Source organism: Rhinatrema bivittatum, chromosome 4 (genome assembly GCF_901001135.1).
Source record: "Rhinatrema bivittatum chromosome 4, aRhiBiv1.1, whole genome shotgun sequence".
Lineage (NCBI taxonomy): Eukaryota > Metazoa > Chordata > Amphibia > Gymnophiona > Rhinatrematidae > Rhinatrema > Rhinatrema bivittatum.
The window spans coordinates 261,139,765-261,163,399 of record NC_042618.1 but is presented as its reverse complement, the minus strand read 5'-3'; the positions used below and the strand labels follow the sequence as shown (position 1 = coordinate 261,163,399).

The window sequence follows — 23,635 nt, the reverse complement described above, 5'->3', positions numbered from 1 at the left end:
GCCAATATTCAAAATGGCGCCGGCGCTACCTTTGCCCTCACTATGTCATACGGGCTGACGTCGCCCATATGACATAGTGAGGGCAAAGGTAGCATATATATTCTAGCTCTTGATCCCTGGACTGGCTGTGGTACCTTCTGGCTCTCGACCCCTGGACTGGCTGTGGGACTTTCTGGCTCTTGACCCCTGGACTGGCTGCGAAGGATTCCGGCTCTTGTTCCCTGGACTGGCTGTGGTAGCTTCTGCTTTCACGACCTGCTGGAGGCACCAGCTTCTACTCTTACGACCTGCTGGAGGCGCCAGCTTCTGCTTTCATGACCTGCTGGAGGCGCCAGCTTCTGCTTTCACGACCTGCTGGAGGCGCCAGCTTCTACTCTTACAACCTGCTGGAGGTGCAAGCTCCTGTTCTCATGACCTGCTGGAGGCGCCAGCTATCTGGATTACACGACCTGCAGGAGGCACCTGCATCCAGATCTTCGTTGATCACCTCGTGCTTGGCCTCGCCTTCCGACAGTTGGACTCACGTTCATCGCTGGACCAAGGGTTCACCTTTCCAGTCAGAACATTTTATATACCATCATTCCAACAGCAGATCACAACAGTTTACAAAAGCAACATTCACATTATGGGTGAACACAACATTAGAACATGTTAACTAGATTGTTGATATATAGTGATTTGTGATAAATGAGTTCCTTTTCAATTACATTTACATATTAGTCAGAGAATTGTCTTATTACACTTTACTCCTCACAATAATTACAGTTCATTCATCTAGCAAGATCTATGTTGTTAATGTTGAAATCGTTTTCTTCATATTGTTATTTTATGTTAGATCATATGCATTTTTGAAGAGCTATGTTTTCAGCTCACGTTTGAAGTTTGTTCTTTCTGTTATCAGTCGTAATGACTCTGGTAGAGAATTTCACAACATGGGGCCCGCTATGGAAAATATTCGGTCTCTTATTTGTGTTAAATGTGTACTCCATATTGTAAGCACCATTAATAGTCCTTTGTTTTGCAGTCTTAGTGTTCATTAGTGCGTATGGTTGAAGAGTGACACCTAATAAGCAGGGATTTCTATTATTAATTATGTTAAAAATTAGTTATTGTACTTTATAGTGGATTCTTTTGTATTGGCAGCCAGTATAGTGCTATCAGCGAGGAGGTGATGTGGTTGAATTTCCTTGCCCCTAATAAGAGACTTGCTGAGGCATTTTGTAGTAGCTGTAATGGTTTTAATAGACCTGAGGGTAGGCCAAGTAATAAGGAGTTGCAGTAATCAATGTTTGAAAATATTAGTGTTTGTAAAACAGTCCTGGAATGTTAGTATAATGAAAACAAGGGAAAATACAAATGTAATAGAAGATACAAGAAAGTATATGCATAGAAAAATTAAGTCAAAACCAGAGAATATAGGAAGTAATTTTAAAAGGATTTACACTTTTAAATGTAACATATTATTGTAGCAATTTTCAAAAGATATTTGCATGCGCAAAGTTCATTTACTCATGAATATCCTATGGACAATTCAATGGCATATATTGTAGTAATTTTCAAAAGCCTAAGTGCATTTATATGGGTAAAACCCATTTTAAGCATGTAAATGTTTTTTAAAATCAGGCCCATATTTTAAATTGTAAATCAAATATGCATGTAAATCCAAACTCTGCCCTCCAGATTGCCTCTTTTTTTATTTTTGCATGCATAATAGAACGCACAAAATTGAGTTACATGCATAATTTTTTCACATAAAAACTGTCAAATTTTCTAATGAGCCATTTACATCTTAAAACAGTGTATCATGTATGTATGTGGGGGATGTGTTAGTACTCAAATGTGTAATGTGGCTCGTAATATTTTGGTCAACGACATAATTAGAAAGTGTTTTCTTCTTGGAAAGGTCTCAGACCCTGCACTAAGGGGACATTAACTGTTGACAATTGTAAGCTCTTTTGGACAAGACCATTTGTACCTATTCTGGCATGTGTTGACAGTTCATTAGGGAAGCAATTTTAAGTTGGCTGCTTAGTTGCAAAGTACAGGCACACTTTCAATGCATGTACTTTGTAGTTGATTTTCAAAAAATAAAACGAACAACCTGAGTAGATTCTCTTGGAAAGTTATCCAGAATAAAGTATGTGCATATAAAAGGTGTGGTCACTTTGCACCTGCAGTTTGCACCTGCATGCTGTCTTCCTCCCCTGTCCTGAGCATGCCATGGAAGCACTTCTTTGGAACATGACTAAAAGTAAGCATAGTGTGGAAGCTCACAAATACTTAAGCTGGACAGAAGAGGGCGATTTTCAGACTGGTCGATTTTACTCAAGTAGAAAGTTCATCAAATAAAGCAAAGATTTGCTAGAGACAGCCTCTTGTTATTTTGTTCTTTTCAATTAATAATAAGAAAACCCCTAAAAGCAAACTGTGTTTTCACCTCTTCCAATCTGTCTTAAGAGGATTAATCAAGAATGCATTCCATAACTTCTCTTCTGTTTTACAGGGCAGAAGCTATTGGATACCTTAGCTGAAACTTGGGATTTCTTCTTCAGTGATGTCCTGCCAATGCTCCAGGCCATATTTTACCCTGTACAGGTAAAGAATGTTTGGTACCTCTATACCATCATCTTAGGACTGATACAAAAACAAATTGCCACAGCCAGGAGTAGTAGTCCTGGGTCTCCTTGTTTTCTCTCTCCATCTTCAAGATCTTTTTTTTCCTGTGGATAAAGTTATCATCAGATCATCAGAATGCTTTTCCGTTCTTTTTTCAAAACTAAATCTAAAACTCACCTATTCCTTATAGCCTTTCATTAGAACGGTCTATGGTTATCTTTGTTCTTCCCGTTTTAAGCATGTAATGTAGCTGACGGCAATAAACAAGATGGAGGATAATGAGAATAATGATGTAGCTGCATTAACATTTAGCTCTGCTGTCTATGCTCAAATAAAGAAGAGAATACTAGGATAAAAATGTAATAACTATTCAGTCAGGGAATAGTTCCCATCCCTGTCCTGGAGGTAAACCTAACTGGTCTGTTTTTCAGGATATCTGTAATGAGTATGCACAAGATACATTTACTTACACTGGGTCTCCAATGTATGCAAATATATCTCATGCACATTCACTGTGGCTATCCAGAAAACCAGCCTGATTTAGGTGTGCCTCCAGGACTAGGTTGAAGACAATGAGTTCAAGGCCAAGTCTCAACTGAAATGAAAGCTAAGGTGAATAGTTACTGTATGTGGGCAAGCCAATGAATAAACTATTTGCTATTAAAAGCTGGAGCAGAGGCTGCACAGGAGGAAAAATAGTGCTAGAATGGGTATATTAATGAGACCTTTCATGTCTGCCACATTCCAAGTCACAAAATATGCACTGACTGCTTCCTTTCCATATGAATGAGCCTCATTATCTCTAATCAGACATACAAAGTCACTCTGGTATATTGGTCCCCTATAGAAAAAGGTGGGAAAACCACATTAAGAATGCTTGACTTGTGATGTCAAAAAATAAAAAATCCAAAGCAGTCAGGAAACCACTGATAATACAAAGAACAAGATCCTGCTGTGTATGTATGGGTCAAGAATACGTTGTTTCTCTAAGTGAACATAAGAACATAAGAAATTGCCATGCTGGGTCAGACGAAGGGTCCATCAAGCCCAGCATCCTGTTTCCAACAGAGGCCAAAACCAGGCCACAAGAACCTGGCAATTACCCAACACTAAGAAAAACCCATGCTACTGAAGCAATTAATAGCAGTGGCTATTCCCTAAGTATAATTGATTATACTTGGTCTGATCACTCACTTATCTCAACCGCATTCTCATTGAACAAACCCTCCACCTCCAAAGGGCCCTCACCATCTTTCCCATACAGAAGATCCTGCTCTACAGAAGACCTCAGCTCCCACCTAGCCTCTCAACTTCCATCCATTGATCTCTCAAACCCGAACACAGCTCTCCGCTCTTGGAAAGCCATCACAGATTCCATAGCCGACAAGCTATGTCCGCTAGCAACCAAAAAATCACTCCCAAACGCCTCCAAAAGACAACCATGGTTCACGGAAGAACTAAGAAAGCTAAAACAAAATCTAAGACAGAAAGAGAGCGACTGGCGCAAATCCCCAAGCACCAATACACGATCCATCTACAAAGCCACCCTCCATCAATACAAGTCAACTACCTCTAAATCCAAAAGGGACTACTATGCATCCAAGATTCACCACTTAATCTTCGACGCAAAAGCCCTCTTCGCCTATGTCTCCAATCTCACCCAAATCATCCCACAGGAGATTCCCAACGACCTAGCACAACCCAAAGCTGAAGAACTTGCTCTTCATTTTCACAACAAAGTCAACAGCCTTCTAACTCATCTGCCTTCTAATCCCACCGACCCTGCTCTTTACCAGTCTCTTCAACAATCATCCCTCAACAACAATGGTCTGGAAACACTTGAACCCATCTCTATCTTAGAGATACAAACTCTTATAAGAAGAATGAAACCTTCCTCCCATCCTTTGGATACTATCCCCACCAAACTGCTCCTGGCCATCCCTGACTCCATCGCTAAAACCTTGTCGGACATCATAAACTGCTCACTCTCCCAAGGACTATATCCTGACGACCTCAAATTGGCCTCCATCAAACCTCTACTCAAGAAACCCAACTTGGATCCTAAAGACCCCAACAACTTCCATCCTATCGCCAATCTCCCATTCATAGCCAAGATTCTAGAAAAAGTTGTCAATACTCAACTCTCCGAATACATAGAAGAAAACAAAATCCTATTCCAATCACAATACGGATTTCGCAAGTCACTGAACACAGAATCCCTCCTCATCTCCATGTCTGACTTCATATTAATGGGCCTTGACAAAGGCCAATCCTTCCTCTTAATTCTACTGGACCTATCAGCCGCCTTTGATACGGTCAATCATTCCATTCTCACTTCCATTCTGGCTTCTATAGGTATCTCAGGCACAGCTCTCTCATGGTTTAAATCTTTTCTCTCCAACAGAGGCTTCAAGGTTAAGATACAGAACAAAGAATCTTCACGAATGGACGCATCCATAGGTGTCCCCCAGGGCTCCTCACTGTCACCTACACTCTTTAACATTTATCTTTTACCTATCTGCCAACTCCTCTCCAACCTTAACCTCAAACATTTCCTCTACGCCGACGACATCCAGATCGTGATACCCATTAAAGAATCTTACACAAAAACATTGGTTCACTGGGAAAACTGTCTCTTCGAAATTAAACATCTCCTGGCTAACCTAAACCTAGTTTTAAACTCCTCTAAAACAGAACTGCTTCTCATCTCCCCAGATAATAATGCCATCTCTAATCCTCCAACTATCCCAACTACTACACAGGTGAGAGATCTAGGAGTATTAATTGATAACCGGATGAACCTTAAAGCTTACATCAACAGAACCACCAAGGACTGTTTCCACAAACTCCAAGTTCTGAAAAGAATTAGACCACTCTTCCACACTCAGGACTTCAGAACCATTCTACAAGCCATCATTTTTTCTAAGATCGATTACTGTAACTCTATCCTTCTGGGCCTACCTTCCTCCTATACTAGACCCCTCCAGATGTTACAAAACGCTGCGGCAAGATTACTGACAAACTCCAGGAGGAGGGACCATATATCTCCAATCCTAAAAGATCTCCACTGGTTGCCTGTTCACTTTAGAATCCTCTACAAATCTCTTTCCATAATATACAAAACCATCCATCAACACACCCCACTCGACTTACAAGTCCCATTCCAAATTTATAACTCCTCCAGACCAACAAGAGACACACTCAGAGGATCTCTTCAAGTGCCCCCAGCCAAAACTACCAAACACATTACCTTGAGAGATCGGGCCTTTTCAACAGCCGGCCCCCTTCTATGGAACTCCATCCCACCGGACCTTAGACAGGAGCCCAGCCTCCCAACCTTCAGGAAGAGACTTAAGACCTGGCTGTTTAAAAAAGCTTTCCCGGACACCGATTAATTCTATTCAGCCAGATTCTACCACTTCCACATGTAAAAATGTTATTACTAATGTAAATACCTATACCTAATGTTATTCTCTTTCTTTTCTTCTCTCCTCCCAGTTCTATTACCTTGTTATTTGTAACTGCTTCCTTCTACACAAATAGGTTATTGAACTGTTTACTGTACACCCCTGTTATATGTAAACCGGCATGATGTGTTTGCAACATGAATGCCGGTATATAAAAATTTTAAATAAATAAATAAATAAAATAATAGCCATTAATGGACCTCATATAACGTGCCCAAGGAGCTACAGGCTCAAAAAGCTTTAAGGAGCGTTAGGCCTTTTTGATCATTGGTCACTGAGAATTTTTAACATATGATCCCGGTGGAAGCTAAACGGTGTTTAGAAGATACTTCAACAGATGAAGTTATCAGAACACTTATCCAGTCCAGTGGAACTTAATCCCTTTTGAAATCCGGGTGTTGGATGATGTTAAAAAATTCAAGATGGTACTCAAGAACTATTTGTTAACCCGTGCATTTAATAGTGCATAATTACAATATTAACATGCTATAACTCTATTGTTAATTCATGGTGTGTCAACCTTTGAACTTTTTTGATGAGTTTACTCCACGTATGTAATACTGTGATTTTCCAGGGATATATCGTTAATGATAGTTTGGAATATCTCATGATAGTCTTTATGAAACTTATATTTATGTATGTTATTTTTATGTCATTGTTTTTATTATTATGTCTGTTTATTTTGTATATCACCTAGGCCATTCTGTGTTAGGCGTTTAATAAATTTTTTTAAATGTAAAATGTTGTAAAATGTGTTGAAATGCCCTCCAGTCCAAATTTTGCTGGTAGTGGCTCAAAAATATGGACTGCATTCCTGAGCCACTACCAGCAAAATTTGGACTGGAGGGCATTTCAACACGTTTCACACTGTTTAGCTTCCACCGGGAGCATTTGCTAAAAACTCTCAGTGACCAATGATTAAAAAGGCCTAATGCTCCTTAAAGCTTTTTGAGCCTGTAGCTCCTTGGGCACATTATGAGGTCACTTAGAGAAACAACATATTCTTGACCCATACATACACAGCAGGATCTTGTTCTTTGACTTGTGATGTCAGCATGATCTGAGGGCAAGAAGCCAAACATGCAGTGCCCATACTTCAGCTTCCACATACTTTCTGAAACACTTATTTGCTCCATAGGAACAGTGGCAAAACCACTTAATTCCAACAAATACTTTTTACAATTGAAAAACAAACTTCCAAGATAGCAAGCTGCAGGACATGAGATATAAAGCTGGCAGGCAAGACCAGCACGTGTCCAAAAACATCTCCAAAACACTTGTTCCCATCTATACAATCTTTAGTCTGCATCCTTTGCTCACAGCTTTCCTTTCCATAAAAGGATGGCTTTCACCTGAAACTATCCAAAACCTTTCTCTTACATACACCATGCAGTATTCTGCCTTCTGCATTGCTGCCATGACCTCATAAATAAGAACATAAGAAATTGCCATGCTGGGTCAGACCAAGGGTCCATAAAGCCCAGCATCCTGTTTACAACAGAGGCCAAACCAGGCCACAAGAACCTGGCAATTACCCAAACACTAAGAAGATCCCATGCTACTGATGCAATTAATAGTAGTGGCTTTCCCTAAGTAAACTTGATTAATAGCCATTAATGGACTTCTCCTCCAAGAACTTATCCAAACCTTTTTTGAACCCAGCTACACTAACTGCACTAACCACATCCTCCGGCAACAAATTCCAGAGCTTTATTGTGCGTTGAGTGAAAAAGAATTTTCTCCGATTAGTCTTAAATGCGCTACTTGCTAAATTCATAGAATGCCCCCTAGTTCTTCTATTATTTGAAAGTGTAAATAACCGAGTCACACGTACTCATTCAAGACCTCTCATGATCATAAAGACCTCTATCATATCTCCCCTCAGCCGTCTCTTCTCCAAGCTGAACAGCCCTAACCTCTTCAGCCTTTCCTCATAGGGGAGCTGTTCCATCCCCTTTATCATTTTGGTTGCCCTTCTCTGTACCTTCTTCATCGCAACTATATCTTTTTTGAGATGCGGCGACCAGAATTGTACACAGTATTCAAGGTGTGGTCTCACCATGGAGCGATATAGAGGCATTATGACATTTTCCATTCTATTAACCATTCCCTTCCTAATAATTCCTAACATTCTGTTTGCTTTTTTGATTGCTGCAGCACACTGAGCTGACGATTTTAAAGTATTATCCACTATGATGCCTAGATCTTTTTCCTGGGTGGTAGCTCCTAATATGGAACCTAACATCATGTAACTACAGCAAGGGTTATTTTTCCTTATATGCAACACCTTGCACTTGTCCACATTAAATTTCATCTGCCATTTGGATGCCCAATCTTACAGTCTTACAAGGTCCTCCTGTAATGTATCACAGTCTGCTTGTGATTTAACTACTCGGAATAATTTTATATCATCCGCAAATTTGATAACCTCACTCCTTTCCTTTCCAGATCGTTTATATATATATATTGAAAACACCGGTCCAAGTACAGATCCCTGAGGCACTCCACTGTTTACTCTTTTCCACTGAGAAAATTGACCATTTAATCCTATTCTCTGTTCCTGTCTTTTAACCAGTTTGTAATCCACGAAAGGACATTCCCTCCTATCCCATGATTTTTTAGTTTTCGTAGAAGCCTCTCATGAGGGACTTTGTCAAACGCCTTCCGAAAATCCAAATACACTACATCTACCGGTTCACCTTTATCCACATGTTTATTAACCCCTTCAAAAGAATGAAGCAGATTTGTTAGGCAAGACTTCCCTTGGGTAAATCCATGTTGACTGTGTTCCATTAAACCATGTCTTTCTATATGCTCTACATTTTTGGTCTATTTTTCCCGGCACTGAAGTCAGGCTCACTGGGCTATAGTTACCCAGATCGCCCCTGGAGCCTTTTTTAAATATTGGGGCTAGCCATTAAAGCCTCATCTGTCACATACAAGAGATCCAAAATTTAAAAAATGAAATTTCAGATTTATTAGTAAAATAATTTTAACCTGTCATTAAAATCATCAATTGTACCTGAAGACTGGAGGGTGGCCATTGTAACCCCAATATTTAATAAGGACTCAGTGGATGATCTGGAAAGATATAGACCGGTAAACCTGACTTCAGTGCCAGGAAAATTAGTGGAAACTATTTGAAAGAACAGAATCGCAGAACATACAGAAAGACTGTTATGGCCACCGGCGGTGGCAAGCCGCGACTGGGGCCAAGCACTCTCTGGCGGGGCAGACCGCCCCACTCACGATGACTTCTCCGGCATCGACGGGCTCGTCCCGCGGCGATTCCTGCTGCTACCAACATGGCCGTGGCGTCGGCCATTCTCCTGTTCCATTGGCTCCGCCCCCGCCAAGTTCCCTAGGGCCGCGCGCGTGGCAGAAGCTGATTATTAAAGGGGCCACGACAGGAAATGATTGGACACCTTCCTGTGGGCTCCAGTGGGGTTTAGACTATTTAAGGCAAGGTCTGAAGCCCCAGACCTTGCCTTGGCTTCTTGGCTTTCGTGGTTTGTTCCTGAGTTCTGTTCCTGCATTTGATCCTCCGTGCTTGATTCCTGGACTGGCTGCGTTGTATTCTCCTGGCTCTTGACCCCTGGACTGGCTGCATTGTATTCTCCTGGCTCTTGACCCCTGGACTGGCTGCGGTGTATTCTTCTGGCTCTCGACCCCTGGACCGGCTGCGGAATATTCTTTGGTACTGGACTTCTGGACCGGCTGCGGAGTTTCCCTTGGCACTGATTTCTGGACTGTGCATACCGATTCCTCGACCTGCTGGAGGCGCCAGCTCAGCTTCTGATCCCATGACCTGCTGGAGGTGCCAGCTTCTGATCCCTCGACCTGCTGGAGGCGCCAGCTCTGCTTCTGATCCCACGACCTGCTGGAGGCGCCAGCTCCTGATCCCATGACCTGCTGGAGGCGCCATCTATCTGGACCATACGACCTGCAGGAGGCGCCTGCATCCAGATTTCCATCTTCCAGCTCTCGTGAACCTTGGAATTGGCCTCGCCTTCCGGCGGCTGGGCGCACGTTCATCGCCGGACTGAGGGTCCACCTCCCAAGTCATAACAGTAAGCCAAGGCCATAGACCCGGCAGAGGCTTCTGCACTGCGTGCCATTCCCGGCTTGGCTCAGAAGTTAATGGAGCAACAGAGTATGCTGGAATCCATGGCGGCTTCCATGGAGCGACTCAATGCGCGACTGGACACGGTGGTCGCTACGCACTCCAGTACCCCAGCAGTAACTCCTCTGGCTGCACCAATGCCGTCTGCAGTACAGGGCTGTCTCCGCCCGGTTCTTCCTTTACCAGCTCCACCACGATACGCCGGAGATCCTCGTCTATGCCTGGGGTTTCTCGACCAGTGCAATATGCATTTTTGTCTGCAATCTCCTTTCTTTCCGGACGATATAACCAAAACCACCTACATCTTATCTTTATTGGAAGGCAAAGCCCTAGCCTGGGCCTCTCCGCTGTGGCAGCATTCAGATCCAGTATTTCAGGATTTCCCACGGTTTCTGGAATTATTTCGGACCATCTTCGAAGAACCTGGGAAACAAGCAGCCGCTGCTACTGACTTGCTTCATCTCCGTCAAGGAGGGCGCTCTCTCATGGATTACACTATTGACTTTTGTACTTTTGCATCCGAGCTTCATTGGGAAGAGAGTGTTCTTCGAACCATATACCTGGAGGGATTATCTGTCAAGATTAAGGATAAACTGGCCGCTCGGGAACTCCCGTCCTCCTTAAATGTCCTCATCGAGCTAGCAACTAGAATTGACCGCCGGCTACAAGAAAGGGCCCATGAAAGTATTAGTTGGAGAAGACGACCAGTTGTCTCCCAAGTTCCACAGTCCACCTCTGCGAACCCTCGAGAAACCTCCACCAGCGAGACACCCGTGGAGGAGCCCATGCAGCTAGGTAGGGGTCCCTTATCACCGGAGGAATGCCAGAGACGCTGCAGAGCAGGCCTATGTCTTTACTGTGGAGGTTCCGGTCATCGAATAGCAACTTTCCCTATCCGTCCGGGAAACTACAAAGCCTAGGAACCTTGGGGGGGGGGGGGTGTCCCTAGGCCTCACAGCTCCAAAACCCCCACTCACCTTACAGTTACCCTCTATACCGAAGGACAGGAATTCACTACCCTGGCTTTAGTAGATTCCGGAGCCGGAGGAGAATTCATAATACAAGAAATAGTGGACAAACTCCAAATTCCCACTCGTCTCTGTCATAAGCCTTTAGTCATCTCTTCCATCCATGGGGAACCCTTACCAGGAAGAATTACCCATCACACGGAACCCCTGGATTGCTACATTGCGCCTGACCACACAGAACAAATCACCTTTTACGTCCTCGAGAGAGCCATCCATCCGGTGGTTCTTGGCATTCCTTGGTTGCAATGCCACAATCCTCAATTCGATTGGACTTCTTTACAACTTATTAGTTGGGGACCAGAATGCCGTGTGACTTGCTTGAAAGGAACATCTCCTGATTCCGGCCTCATCTGTACCTCAGTCCTAAAGGAGTTGCCTCATCCATACAAACAATTTGCGGATGTATTTTCCAAAAAAGCCGCGGACACATTGCCTCTGCATCGTGATTTCGACTGCGCTATTAAGTTGATTCCAGGATCCAAACCGCCACGAGGGCGCGTCTACCCTTTATCAGCCGCTGAGACCCGGGCTATGTCCGAATATATCCAGGACAATTTACAAAAAGGATTTATTCAACGATCCACCTCTCCTGCGGGGGCTGTGTTTTTTTTTTGTGAATAAAAAGGATGGGACATTACGCCCCTGCATTGATTATCGCGGACTTAACGCTATCACTATCAAGGACCGATATCCCCTGCCTCTTATTGCGGAACTGTTTGACCGCCTGCAAGGAGCCCGAGTGTTTTCCAAACTAGACCTACAAGGAGCCTACAATTTGGTTTGGATTCGGGAAGGGGATGAGTGGAAGACCGCTTTTAACACCAGGGATGGACATTATGAATACCTGGTTATGCCGTTTGGGTTAACTAATGCTCCTGCTGTTTTTCAACATTTTGTTAATGAAATTTTTAGAGACCTGTTGTATATTTGTGTAGTGGTTTATCTCGATGATATCTTGATTTTTTCTAAGGACTTACAGACTCATCGCCAACAGGTTGCACATGTTTTGCAACGACTAAGGGAACACCGGTTATATGCCAAGTTAGAAAAATGTGTTTTTGAAACCGAATCCTTACCTTTCTTGGGTTACATTATTTCTAAACAAGGTTTCCAAATGGACCCGACCAAAGTGAAAAGCATACAAGAGTGGCCTCAACCTAACGGACTGCGGGCACTCCAACGGTTTCTTGGATTTGCTAATTATTATAGACATTTCATCAAAGATTTTTCCAAGTTGACCGCACCACTCACACGAAAAGGAGCTAATGTCAAAACTTGGCCTGCAGTGGCGGTAGGTGCTTTTCAAGCTCTCAAAAACTCCTTCCTACAACGACCATGCCTTCGCCATCCTGATCCTAGACGCCCATTTATCGTAGAAGTTGACGCATCCACTGAGGGAGTTGGAGCAGTGTTGAGCCAGAATGACGTAGGAGGAACCTCTTATCCATGTTCTTATTTTTCAAGGAAATTTTCACCTGCAGAACACAATTATTCTATTGGCGACAAGGAATTATTGGCCATTAAACTTGCCTTTGAAGAGTGGCGACAGTGGTTAGAGGGGGCCCAACATAAAATTACAGTTTTTACAGATCATAAAAATTTAATTTATCTACAGCAAGCTCAACGACTGAACCCCCGTCAGGCCCGTTGGGCATTATTTTTTACACGTTTTGACTTTGAACTACGGTATCGACCTGCTAACAAGAATATCAAAGCCGATGCATTGTCCCGATCTTTTGTCAGTGAAGATGGGGAAGAACCTCTACAGAACATTGACCCAGCCCGCATCATTCTCTCGGCGACCTTTTCTGTTCCAGTCGGAAAAACCGTGGTACCCAGTAGACTCCGCAATAAGGTACTGAAATGGGGACATGATTCTCAGGTGGCTGGGCATCCAGGACGTAAGCGAACACAAGATCTCCTTCAGCAATTTTACTGGTGGCCTGGGATGTGCAAGGACATTCACGCATACGTAGATCCCTGCCCTGTTTATGCACAACATAAGAATCCTGTAGGGAGACCTTGGGGGCAGTTACAACCACTTCCGGCACTGACAAGAGCATGGACTCACATCTCCACCGACTTTGTTGTTGACCTGCCTGCTTCTGAAGGACATACCGTGATTTGGGTGGTGATCGATCGATTCTCCAAGATGGCTCACTTTACACCTCTGCCGGCCCTTCCCTCTGCTCCCCATTTGGCTCAATTGTTTGTCACATGTCTTTCGACTTCATGGTCTACCCCAGCACATCACATCTGACCGAGGAACACAATTCACAACCCGATACTGGCGGAACCTCTGTGCCAAGTTTCGTATTGCTTTAGACTTCACCACCGCCTTTCACCCTCAAGCCAACGGGCAGGTAGAACGGACCAATCGTGCTCTTAAACAATTCTTGCGTTCCTACGTTAATGCTCGACAGGATGATTGGGCAGCATTGTTGCCCTGGGCAGAATTCTCTTATAACTTCCATACCTGTACTTCAACTGCGTCTTCTCCTTTTCAAATCATTTTCGGTCAGGAACCTATACCACCGGTGCCTCTACCTCTGTCTGTTCCCTCTCCGGCGGCCCAGCTTACTGCCACACAGTTAAAACAACTTTGGATACACACTCGACAGATGCTACAAAGGGCTGCACATACTACAAAACGATTCGCTGACCGACATCAGAGACCTGCACCACAATTCCGTCCAGGGGAGAGAGTGTGGCTAAGTACCAGAAATATCCGTCTGAGGGTCCCATCGATGAGGCTGGCTCCCCGCTATATTGGCCCCTTTCCTGTGATTAAACAAATAGGTCCTGTGACTTATCAACTACGTCTTCCCGCTTCACTACGTATCCACAAAGCCTTTCACGTATCTTTGTTGAAACCATTGCTCCTCAAGTGGCCCTCTCGGAAGGTTCCTGTTTCTCCTCAATTGCAGCTGGAGGACGATACGACTTATCAAGTCAAGAAGTTCTCGACGTCCGGAGACGAGGTCGTAGATGGGAGTACCTCCTAGCTTGGGAAGGATTTGGGCCGTAGGAAAATTCCTGGGAACCTGCTGCTAATATCCTGGATAAAGAACTTCTCAAGAACTTCCACGCTACTCATCCAGGGAAACCCAAGCCTTCTAGTGGGAGGCCTAAGGGAGGGGGTACTGTTATGGCCACCGGTGGCGGCAAGCCACAACCGGGGCCAAGCACTCACCGGCACAGCAGACCGCCCCGCTCACGATGACTTCTCCGGCGTCGACGGGCTCATCCTGCAGCGATTCCTGCTGCTACCAACATGGCCGCGGCGTCGGCCATTCTCCTGTTCCATTGGCTCCACCCCCGCCGAGTTCCCTAGGGCCACGCGCGTGGCAGAAGCTGGTTATTAAAGGGGCCACGACAGGAAATGACTGGACACCTTCCTGTGGGCTCCAATGGGGTTTAGACTATTTAAGGCAAGGTCTGGAGCCCCAGACCTTGCCTTGGCTTCTTGGCTCTCGTGGTTTGTTCCTGAGTTCTGTTCCTGTGTTTGATCCTCCGTGCTTGACCCCTGGACTGGCTGCGTTGTATTCTCCTGGCTCTTGACCCCTGGACTGGCTGCGTTGTATTCTCCTGGCTCTTGACCCCTGGACTGGCTGCGTTGTATTCTCCTGGCTCTTGACCCCTGGACTGGCTGCGTTGTATTCTCCTGGCTCTCGACCCCTGGACCGGCTGCGGAATATTCTTTGGTACTGGACTTCTGGAACGGCTGTGGAGTTTCCCTTGGCACTGATTTCTGGACTGTGCATAGCGATTCCTCGATCTGCTGGAGGCGCCAGCTCAGCTTCTGATCCCACGATCTGCTGGAGGCGCCAGCTTCTGATCCCTCGACCTGCTGGAGGTGCCAGCTCTGCTTCTGATCCCACGGCCTGCTGGAGGCACCAGCTCCTGATCCCACGACCTGCTGGAGGCGCCAGCTATCTGGACCACACGACCTGCAGGAGGCGCCTGCATCCAGATTTCCATCTTCCACCTCTCGTGAACCTTGGAATTGGCCTCGCCTTCCGGCGGCTGGGCGCATGTTCATCGCCGGGCCGAGGGTCCACCTCCAAAGTCATAACAAAGACATGGTTTAATGGAACACTGCCAACATGGATTTACCCAAGGGAAGTCTTGCCTCACAAATCTGCTACATTTTTTTGAAGGGGTTAATAGACATGTGGATAAAGGTGAACTAATAGATGTTATATATGGATTTTCAGAAGGGGTTTGACAAAGTCCCTCATGAGAGGCTTCTAAGAAAAAGAAAAAGTCATGAGATAGGAGGCAATGTCCTTTCTTGGACTGCAAACTAGTTAAAAGACAGAAAGCATAGAGTAGGATTAAACCGCCAATTTTCTAAGTGGCTAAAAGTAAACAGTGGAGTGCTCAGGGATCTCTACTTGGACCAGTGCTTTTCAATATATTTATAAATGATATGGAAAGGATTTCAACAAGTGAGGTAATTAAATTTGCAGATGACATAAAATTATTAAGAGTAGTTAAATCACATGCAGATTGTGATAAATTGCAGGAGGACCTTGAGAGACTGGAAGATTTGGGTGTCCAGATGGCAGATGAAATTTAATATGGACAATAGAGATGTGAATCATGTCCTCGATCGTCTTAACGATCGATTTCGGCTGGGAGGGGGAGGGAATCGTATTGTTGCCGTTTGGGTGTGTAAACTATCGTGAAAATCGTTAAAATCGTGAGCCGACACACTAAAACCCCCTAAAACCCACCCCCGACCCTTTAAATTAAATCCCCCACCCTCCCGAACCCCCCCCCCCCCAATGCTTTAAATTACCTTGGGATCCAGCGGTGGTCCAGAACAGCGGCGGTCCGGAACGGCCCCCTCAATTGAATCCTGTTGTCTTCAGCCGGCGCCATTTTTCAAAATGGCCGCCGCAAAATGGCGGCGGCCATAGACAAAACCGATTCGACGCAGGAGGTCGTTCCGGACCCCCGCTGAACTTTTGGCAAGTCTTGTGGGGGTCAGGAGGCCCCCCCAAGCTGGCCAAAAGTTTCTGGGAGTCCAGCGGGGTTCAGGAAGCGATTTCTTGCCGCGAATCGTTTTCCGTACGGAAAATGGCGCCGGCAGGAGATCGACTGCAGGAGGTTGTTCAGCGGCGGTCCCCCGCTGAACGACCTCCTGCAGGCGATCTCCTGCCGGCGCCATTTTCCGTACGGAAAACGATTCGCGGCAAGAAATCGCTTCCTGAACCCCGCTGGACTCCCAGAAACTTTTGGCCAGCTTGGGGGGGCCTCCTGACCCCCACAAGACTTGCCAAAAGTCCAGCGGGGGTCCGGAACGACCTCCTGCGTCGAATCGGTTTTGTCTATGGCCGCCGCCATTTTGCGGCGGCCATTTTGAAAAATGGCACCGGCTGAAGACAACAGGATTCAATTGAGGGGGCCATTCCGGACCGCCGCCGTTCTGGACCACCGCTGGATCCCCAGGTAATTTAAAGCATTTGGGGGGGGGGGTTCGGGAGGGTGGGGGATTTAATTTAAAGGGTCGGGGGTGGGTTTTAGGGTGTTCTAGTGTGCCGGTTTTTCTGCCCTCCCCCTTCCCCCGATTTACGATTTTTTAACGATAAATCGGGTGAATTGGTATTGTATCGTGGCCCTAACGATTTTTGACGATTTAAAATATATCGGACGATATTTTAAATCGTCAAAAAACGATTCACATCCCTAATGGACAAAGTGATGCATATAAGGAAAAATAATCTATTGCTTTAGTTACATGATGATAGGTTCTATATTAGGAGTTACCTCCCAGGAAAAGGCTCTAGGCATCATAGTTGATAATACATTGAAACAGTCGGTTCAGTGTGCTGTGGCACTCAAATAGCAAACAGAATGTTAGAAATTATTAGGAAGGAAATGATGAATAAAAGGAAGAATGTCATAATGCCTCTGTATCACTCCACGGTGAGCCCGCACCTTGAATACTGTATGCAATTCTTGTCACCACATCTCAAAAAAGATATAGTTGCACCACAGAAGTTACAAAGAAGGACAACCAAAATGATAAAGAGGATGGAACAGCTCCCTTATGAGGAAAGGCTAATGATAAGATAAGAACATGCCATACTGGGTCAGACCAAGGGTCCATCAAGCCCAGCATCCTGTTTCCAACAGTGGCCAATCCAGGCCATAAGAACCCGGCAAGTACCGAAAAACTAAGTCTATTCCATGTTACTGTTGCTAGTAATAGCAGTGGGTATTTTCTAAGTCAACTTAATTAATAGCTCTTCAGCTTGGAGAAAAGACAGCTGGGGGGATATAATAGAGGTCTATAAAATTATCAGAAGACTAGAATAAGACTAGAATAAATATGAATCAGTTAATTAGCTGATTCATATAAATATGAATCAGTTAATTAGCTGTAGAAATATGAGTGTGCAGTGGCTGGTAGTCGTGGCAGAGATGCTGTCTCTGGCTGCCATCTCCACTTCTCAGTCAAGCAATGAGAATGAGTGATGCCTTAGTGAAGGTCTAAGGGGCACTCCATGAAGTTAGCAAGTAGCACATTTGAAATAAGTCAGAGAAAATTCATTTTTACTCAATGCACAATTAAGCTCTGGAATTCATTACTAGAAAATGTGGTTAGAAAAGTTAATGTAGGAGGATTTGGATAAGTTCCTGGAGGAGAAGTCCATAAACTGCTATTAGTGGCATGGGATCTATTTAATGTTTGGGTACTTGCCAAGTGATTGTATCCGGGATTGACCACTGCTGGAAACAAGTTGCTGGGCTTGATGGACCTTTAGTATGACCTAGTATGGCAACTTCTTATGTTCAACAATAGAGACAAACAGAGAGGGAAAAGGATCAAAGTCCAAATCACATAAAACAGTCCTTTAAGTCTTTTAAATCACAAATGACAATATCATAAAAAAACAGCTCCAAGATATTTTAATCTGCAGCCTCTCGCCACGTAATGGGCCGCAAGCTGTATTCAGCCTTTAGAGCAGTCTGAAATTTTAATCATTTATTGTAACTTGCAAAAATGTATCTCCTTCTATAATTTTTATTCCCAATATAAATTTAAATATACCCAACAATGATTTTTATGAGTCATAAATCTCAACACTCCCAATTTTTAAGCATCAAATAATTCTGAAAAAGTAGTTAAAAGTAGAATACTTAGCCCAAATAGTTGAAACGTTTAAACCAGCAAAAACAGCTTATCCACCACAATTCTCAACATTCCCAACATGATTCATGTTTCAACTGTACATCAGTCTTTTTCAGGGGATTTTATTGTAACTTCATATAGGCAAATATTCTCCAATCCCGGACGGAAAGACCCGTCTCTTCAAACAATTCAAAACATGGCGCCACCGCGTCTCAAATGAGTTCCGACAGCAACCAAGTTCAATGGAGAACATCGAAGACAATGCAAATGACCAAGTAAACAGATAGATGAACAGAGGAAAAAGAAAGTTGTCTCAGGTGGATAGACAGGCTGGTGGGCAGGAAGAGCGGGCAGGCCTCAGTGGTCTCCTAAGTCCACCAAAATTTGCATGCAATGTGCACTTCTCTGATGCCAAGAAGAAGCAGAAGTGCTGGAGCATTTGTGAAAACTACAAAGTGTTCTTCAGATCCAAGGCTTTCGCATCCACAAAGAAACAAATTTGGGCATGGATTGCAAAATAAGTCAGCCTCCTGGGGGTCAAGACACGGGATGTGAAGCAAATTCAGCACTGCTGGTGTGACACCTGCAAAGAGGTGAAAGCGAGGAAAATCGAGGCATCACGGTGCAGAACAGGTGGTTGTCCTGCATGCTTTCTCACATTGACTCCCGTTGAGGAGCTGATCAAGTCAATTCTGCACCCTGAGGTGGTGGATGAAGTGCGTGCACCTGACGGCTGTGAAACAGGGAGAGGAAAAGGTATATGTTTTTTGAACAGGCAACTGTGTTTGCATGAGTGTTTGGGTGGTTAACACATGAGAACTAATTATTGACCTTCTCTATCCTTTTCTGCAGCTCCAACATTGAGCAACATGGACACCCAGAATGTGGAAGATGGTATTGAAGGAGGTCCAGAATGTCCTCCTACGCCAGAATTTACATTCCCTACTGTATCTGAAGAGTAACCCCCCCCCCCCCCAGAAAGCCAACTGCTTGAGAAGAGAAAGCCCAAGGACCCTTGGACACTAACCTTGCAGGACGTCATCCCAGAAACACAGTGGAGACTACAGGGGCCCCAGACGAGCAGCATGAGGAGGTGGCTGGCATGCCCATCATTTGCCTCAATGGGCTGGCCGACAACATGGTGACTGACCTGATTTCTCGACAAGAGGATTACAACATGTCTGTCGCCAAGAGGTGGAATTCAGTTCGCTCGATGCTCCAACAAATGCAGCGCGAGAATGCTGCGGCCATCACTACTATGACCTCCCTGATGGGCCAATTGATCGAGGCCGTGCAAGACTTAGTGACAGCCTTTAGGTCAGTGAACTGACAGTGACAGAGTTGCTTTATCTTATTTCAATAAAAAAGAGTTTTATTGTTATGTGTCTTATTTACAGGCTACAGTTTAGACCCAGGGCAAGTCTTGTGCAGCTTTTCAATGATGCTGACATGTCCTTCCTTATACTTATGTTTTATAGCAGGCTATATTTAACCTTTATATTAAGTTATGTTTTTTAATCAGCAATGATTTTGTTTCCTCAAGCGCTGGCAGCCAGTGAACAAAGATTCTATAGAGAGGTGGTTCAACAACCATTTTTGTTTCGTGGCATACCTGGAACAGTGGCCACTTCATTGTAGCACAACTCCTACTTTCCCATCATCACTTTCTCTTCTCTTCCCTCTCCCTCCACCCTTAGCCATCATTACCATCTCCCTTCCCTTTTCCTTCAACATCATAGTGAAGCCTCTCCCCTGGTATCATCATCTTCCTCCCTGCCCAATCCCTTCCCGACCCTAGCAGCATCATCATTATTATCATCATCATCACCTTCCTTCTTTCACTACCTCTTCTCTCTCCCTAGTATTATTGCCCCCGCATATTACCTCGAGCAATGGGATAGTACTGAAGAGCTGTGCTGGTCATCATAGTTGAAGATTCAACAGCACGGAAACATAAGAACATGCCATACTGGGTCAGACCAAGGGTCCATCAAGCCCAGCATCCTGTCTCCAACAGTGGCCAATCCAGGCCATAAGAACAAGCAACAAGTATTCTATTTACATTTACATTTATTGCTATTTATGAATCCCCTAATGCTAAAAGAACTAGGCGATGAACAGGAATACAATCATAATATTAAAATCATAAGATAAACAATACAATAATATAAAATAAAAGCATACAATAATAAACAAATTAAACTATCATATAAAGAAACAACATATAATAAAAATCATTATCAACTAATGTCAAATGAAATAAAACTTAAAAATAAGCTAGGTTAAAAAGAAAGGTTTTAACTTGCTTTCTGAAATTCTTAACTGAGTCACATTGCCTGATGTCAATCGGAAAAGAATTCCAGAGGGTGGGCCCAGCAACGGAAAATGCACACTCTCGGGTAATATGCAGTGGAGCGACTCTCGGAGAAGAAATCTCAAGCAGATCACATTGGGAAAAATGCAAAGATCTCGAAGGTTGGTAAAACTGCGTTGGTCCAGTGACATGTTTGGTCATTTAACAATTTAATATAATCATTCCGACCTTGTATTTGATTATTTCATGAACTGGAAGCCAATATAATTCAATTAGATTGGATGTAATGTGGTCATTTCATTTTAAGCCAAAAAGCAGATGTGTGGCCGAGTTTAGTAATAACTGTAATGGTCGTAAAGAAGTATTAGAGATACCCATATACAGGCTAATACAATAGTCTACCACAGGGAAGGTAGATGATTGTAAAACTGTGCAGAATTCAGGGAGATGAAGAAGCTTTTTGAGACCAGAAAGAACCAAAGTCTGTAGAATCCCTGAGAAATAATGTGTGTTTTATTTGAGGGCAAAAGGAGAGAGTGCTATCTAGAATAACCAAGACTTCTAATCTGATTCTTAATAGGAAAAGAAAAATTGTCAAGCGATTGTGTTAAGATTGAAAGAGGAGTATGGACTATGTATTGCTAAGAACTCTGTTTTGGACATGTTTAAAGAAAGTTTGTGGTATTTCAGCCACTTTTTAATAGCTGAAAAACAGATATTGAGATGTTCTAATGTGTCATGCCAAGAAGGGTGAATGCAGAGAACAAACTGGATGTCATCTGCATAGAGTTTGTAACAATCTGTCAATGTGGAAAGAATTTTACAGATGAGGCAAGTTAAATATTGAAGACTGTTGATGAAAGTACGGATCCTTGGGGAAAACCGATGAAAAAGAGAGTCAAAGATTCATTTTTTAATTTAATGGATTGAGTTCGATCAGAAAGATAAGAGTTAAACAGGTTGAGAACAGTACCAGAGAGACCACATTCTTGAAGACAAAAAAGAAGAATGTTATGATCAATAGTGTCAAAAGCTGCAGAAATATCTAATGAGATGAGAAGAAATTGTTGACCAGTGTCAAGACCTCTTCTTAAGGTATCAGTGAGAGAAAGAAGTAAGAGCGTGGTGCTGAGAGAGCATTGAAAGCCATATTGATGGGAATCTAATAACTCAAATTTCTCTAGATGATCATTGAGTTTGCTTAGTACAGCATATTCAAGTATTTTAGTGGAAAAAGACAAGGCAGAAATTGGTCTATAATTACCCAGATCAGTGGAATCAAAGTTATCCTTTTTTTAGCAATGGACGTACTACAGCTCTTTTCAAAGAAGAATGTTATAGATCCTTCACTGAGAGACATATTGATGTTTGGAAAACATTTGGGCTAAGATGTTTCTAGAGGATTTGAAAAGGGAAGAAGAGCAGTGAGACTGAGGACTTGGCTATAAAATTTTCAGCCTCTGTGGAGGATACAAACTTGAATCTTTTCCAAAGGGATGAAATTTGGGGAGACGGATGAGTGTGCCAGTCGGGTACTGCGGAAAATGGAGTATAAAGTTTTTAACTAAGATTGTAAAATATTGAGACAGGCTCTGCACATGGAGAGTTAAGAAATGAACTTTGAGAAGTAGCACGATTGGTAAGTCTCTTGGCTATATGGAACAAAACTTTGGGATTATAACCTACTTCACGTATTTTTGAAGAGAAATGTTCCTTTATGGAAAAATTGGTAAGGGCTTGATAATCCTTAAGTAGTGTGTGGAAAGTTTGAGCAAGCTCAGAGGAAGAGGCTTTCCTTCAAAGGCGTTCAGCCCATCTAAGATATTGTCTTGCAGTTTTAACATTAGCAGTCATTAACTAAAGGGGAAATTTCTATTTGGGAAGTTCATTTGTTTTGAGAGGGGCTATTTGATGAAGTACAGAAAGTAGAATAGAATTCCATTGATGTAGCACATCAGAAAAATTGTCATAAGACAAATTTGAAAGAAAGGGGGAAATGGTAGCATGAAATTGGGTGGTGTCAATGAGACCATGAGAACAAAAAGTAGGGATCTGTGAGATATGATTGGCATTAGAGATATGTAAAAGAAATTTAATGTACTAATGGTCATACCTGGGTACTCAAAGATTCGGACGAGTGAGAGATGGAAGAATCATTGACAAAGACTAGGTCTAAGATGTGGCAGAGTTCTATGAATGGGAGCATGAATTATTTGAGACTATCCAACAGACTGCAAAATGTGTAAAAAAAATTAAAAAAAATAAAAAGGGTGCATTGAGCAGAAAGAGGAGATGCATCAATATGCAGATTAAAATCACCTAGAATGACTATAACTCACAGTTGAAGGACATTCATCGGCACTCAGCGTGTGCACCCCCAGCATCGCAGGCCAGCTCTTCTCCCCCGCCCCCGAGCAGGTGACATCATTGGGGGGCGGGGCCAAGGACCATCATTGTTGCAGATGCTGAGAGGGCACACAGCTTGTTCTCCCAGTGGAGCAGATGGGTGGCAAATGGCTCAATGTGCCAGGGAGAACAGCTTGAGAAAGATCAGAGTCCATGTCCAGCATCACATGCCGGCTGTTCACCCCCAGTGTTATTAAAACATTTAATATTTACAAAAATAAAAAACTAAACTTTCTTAAGAGAAAAAAGAAAAGGAGGGGTTGGGATGGAAGGGAGGGATGGTGTTTGGGTCCCTGGGGGACAAGGAGGAGCATCACTGGTGAGGAGATGGTGGCCTGCTTGTTTGGGGCTGGGACAGGGCAATGAGTGATTGAGCACCAGCCATAGCTGATAACAGCTCCATCATATGCTCTTGGCCTTGAACAAACTTTGCCAGATTGTACCCCACATACAACAGGAGCCCTTCCATATCATCCATATTGTGGTTCAACTGAACCAGCAGAGCGAGCGGAGCATCCAAGTGAAGAAGGCCTTCCT

General features: G+C 43.7%; 1 protein-coding gene across 14 annotated transcripts in view; it reads left to right on the top strand.

The window, feature by feature from the left end:
* PRR5 (proline rich 5) overlaps positions 1 to 23,635 on the top strand; it is a 557,355-nt gene that overhangs the window by 439,188 nt on the left and 94,532 nt on the right. For all 14 annotated transcript variants that reach the window (XM_029600072.1, XM_029600069.1, XM_029600065.1 and 11 more), the window contains one exon: positions 2,504 to 2,595. In XM_029600072.1, coding sequence (XP_029455932.1) covers positions 2,504 to 2,595 — 92 coding nt within the window. The remainder of the gene's footprint in view (positions 1 to 2,503; positions 2,596 to 23,635) is intronic.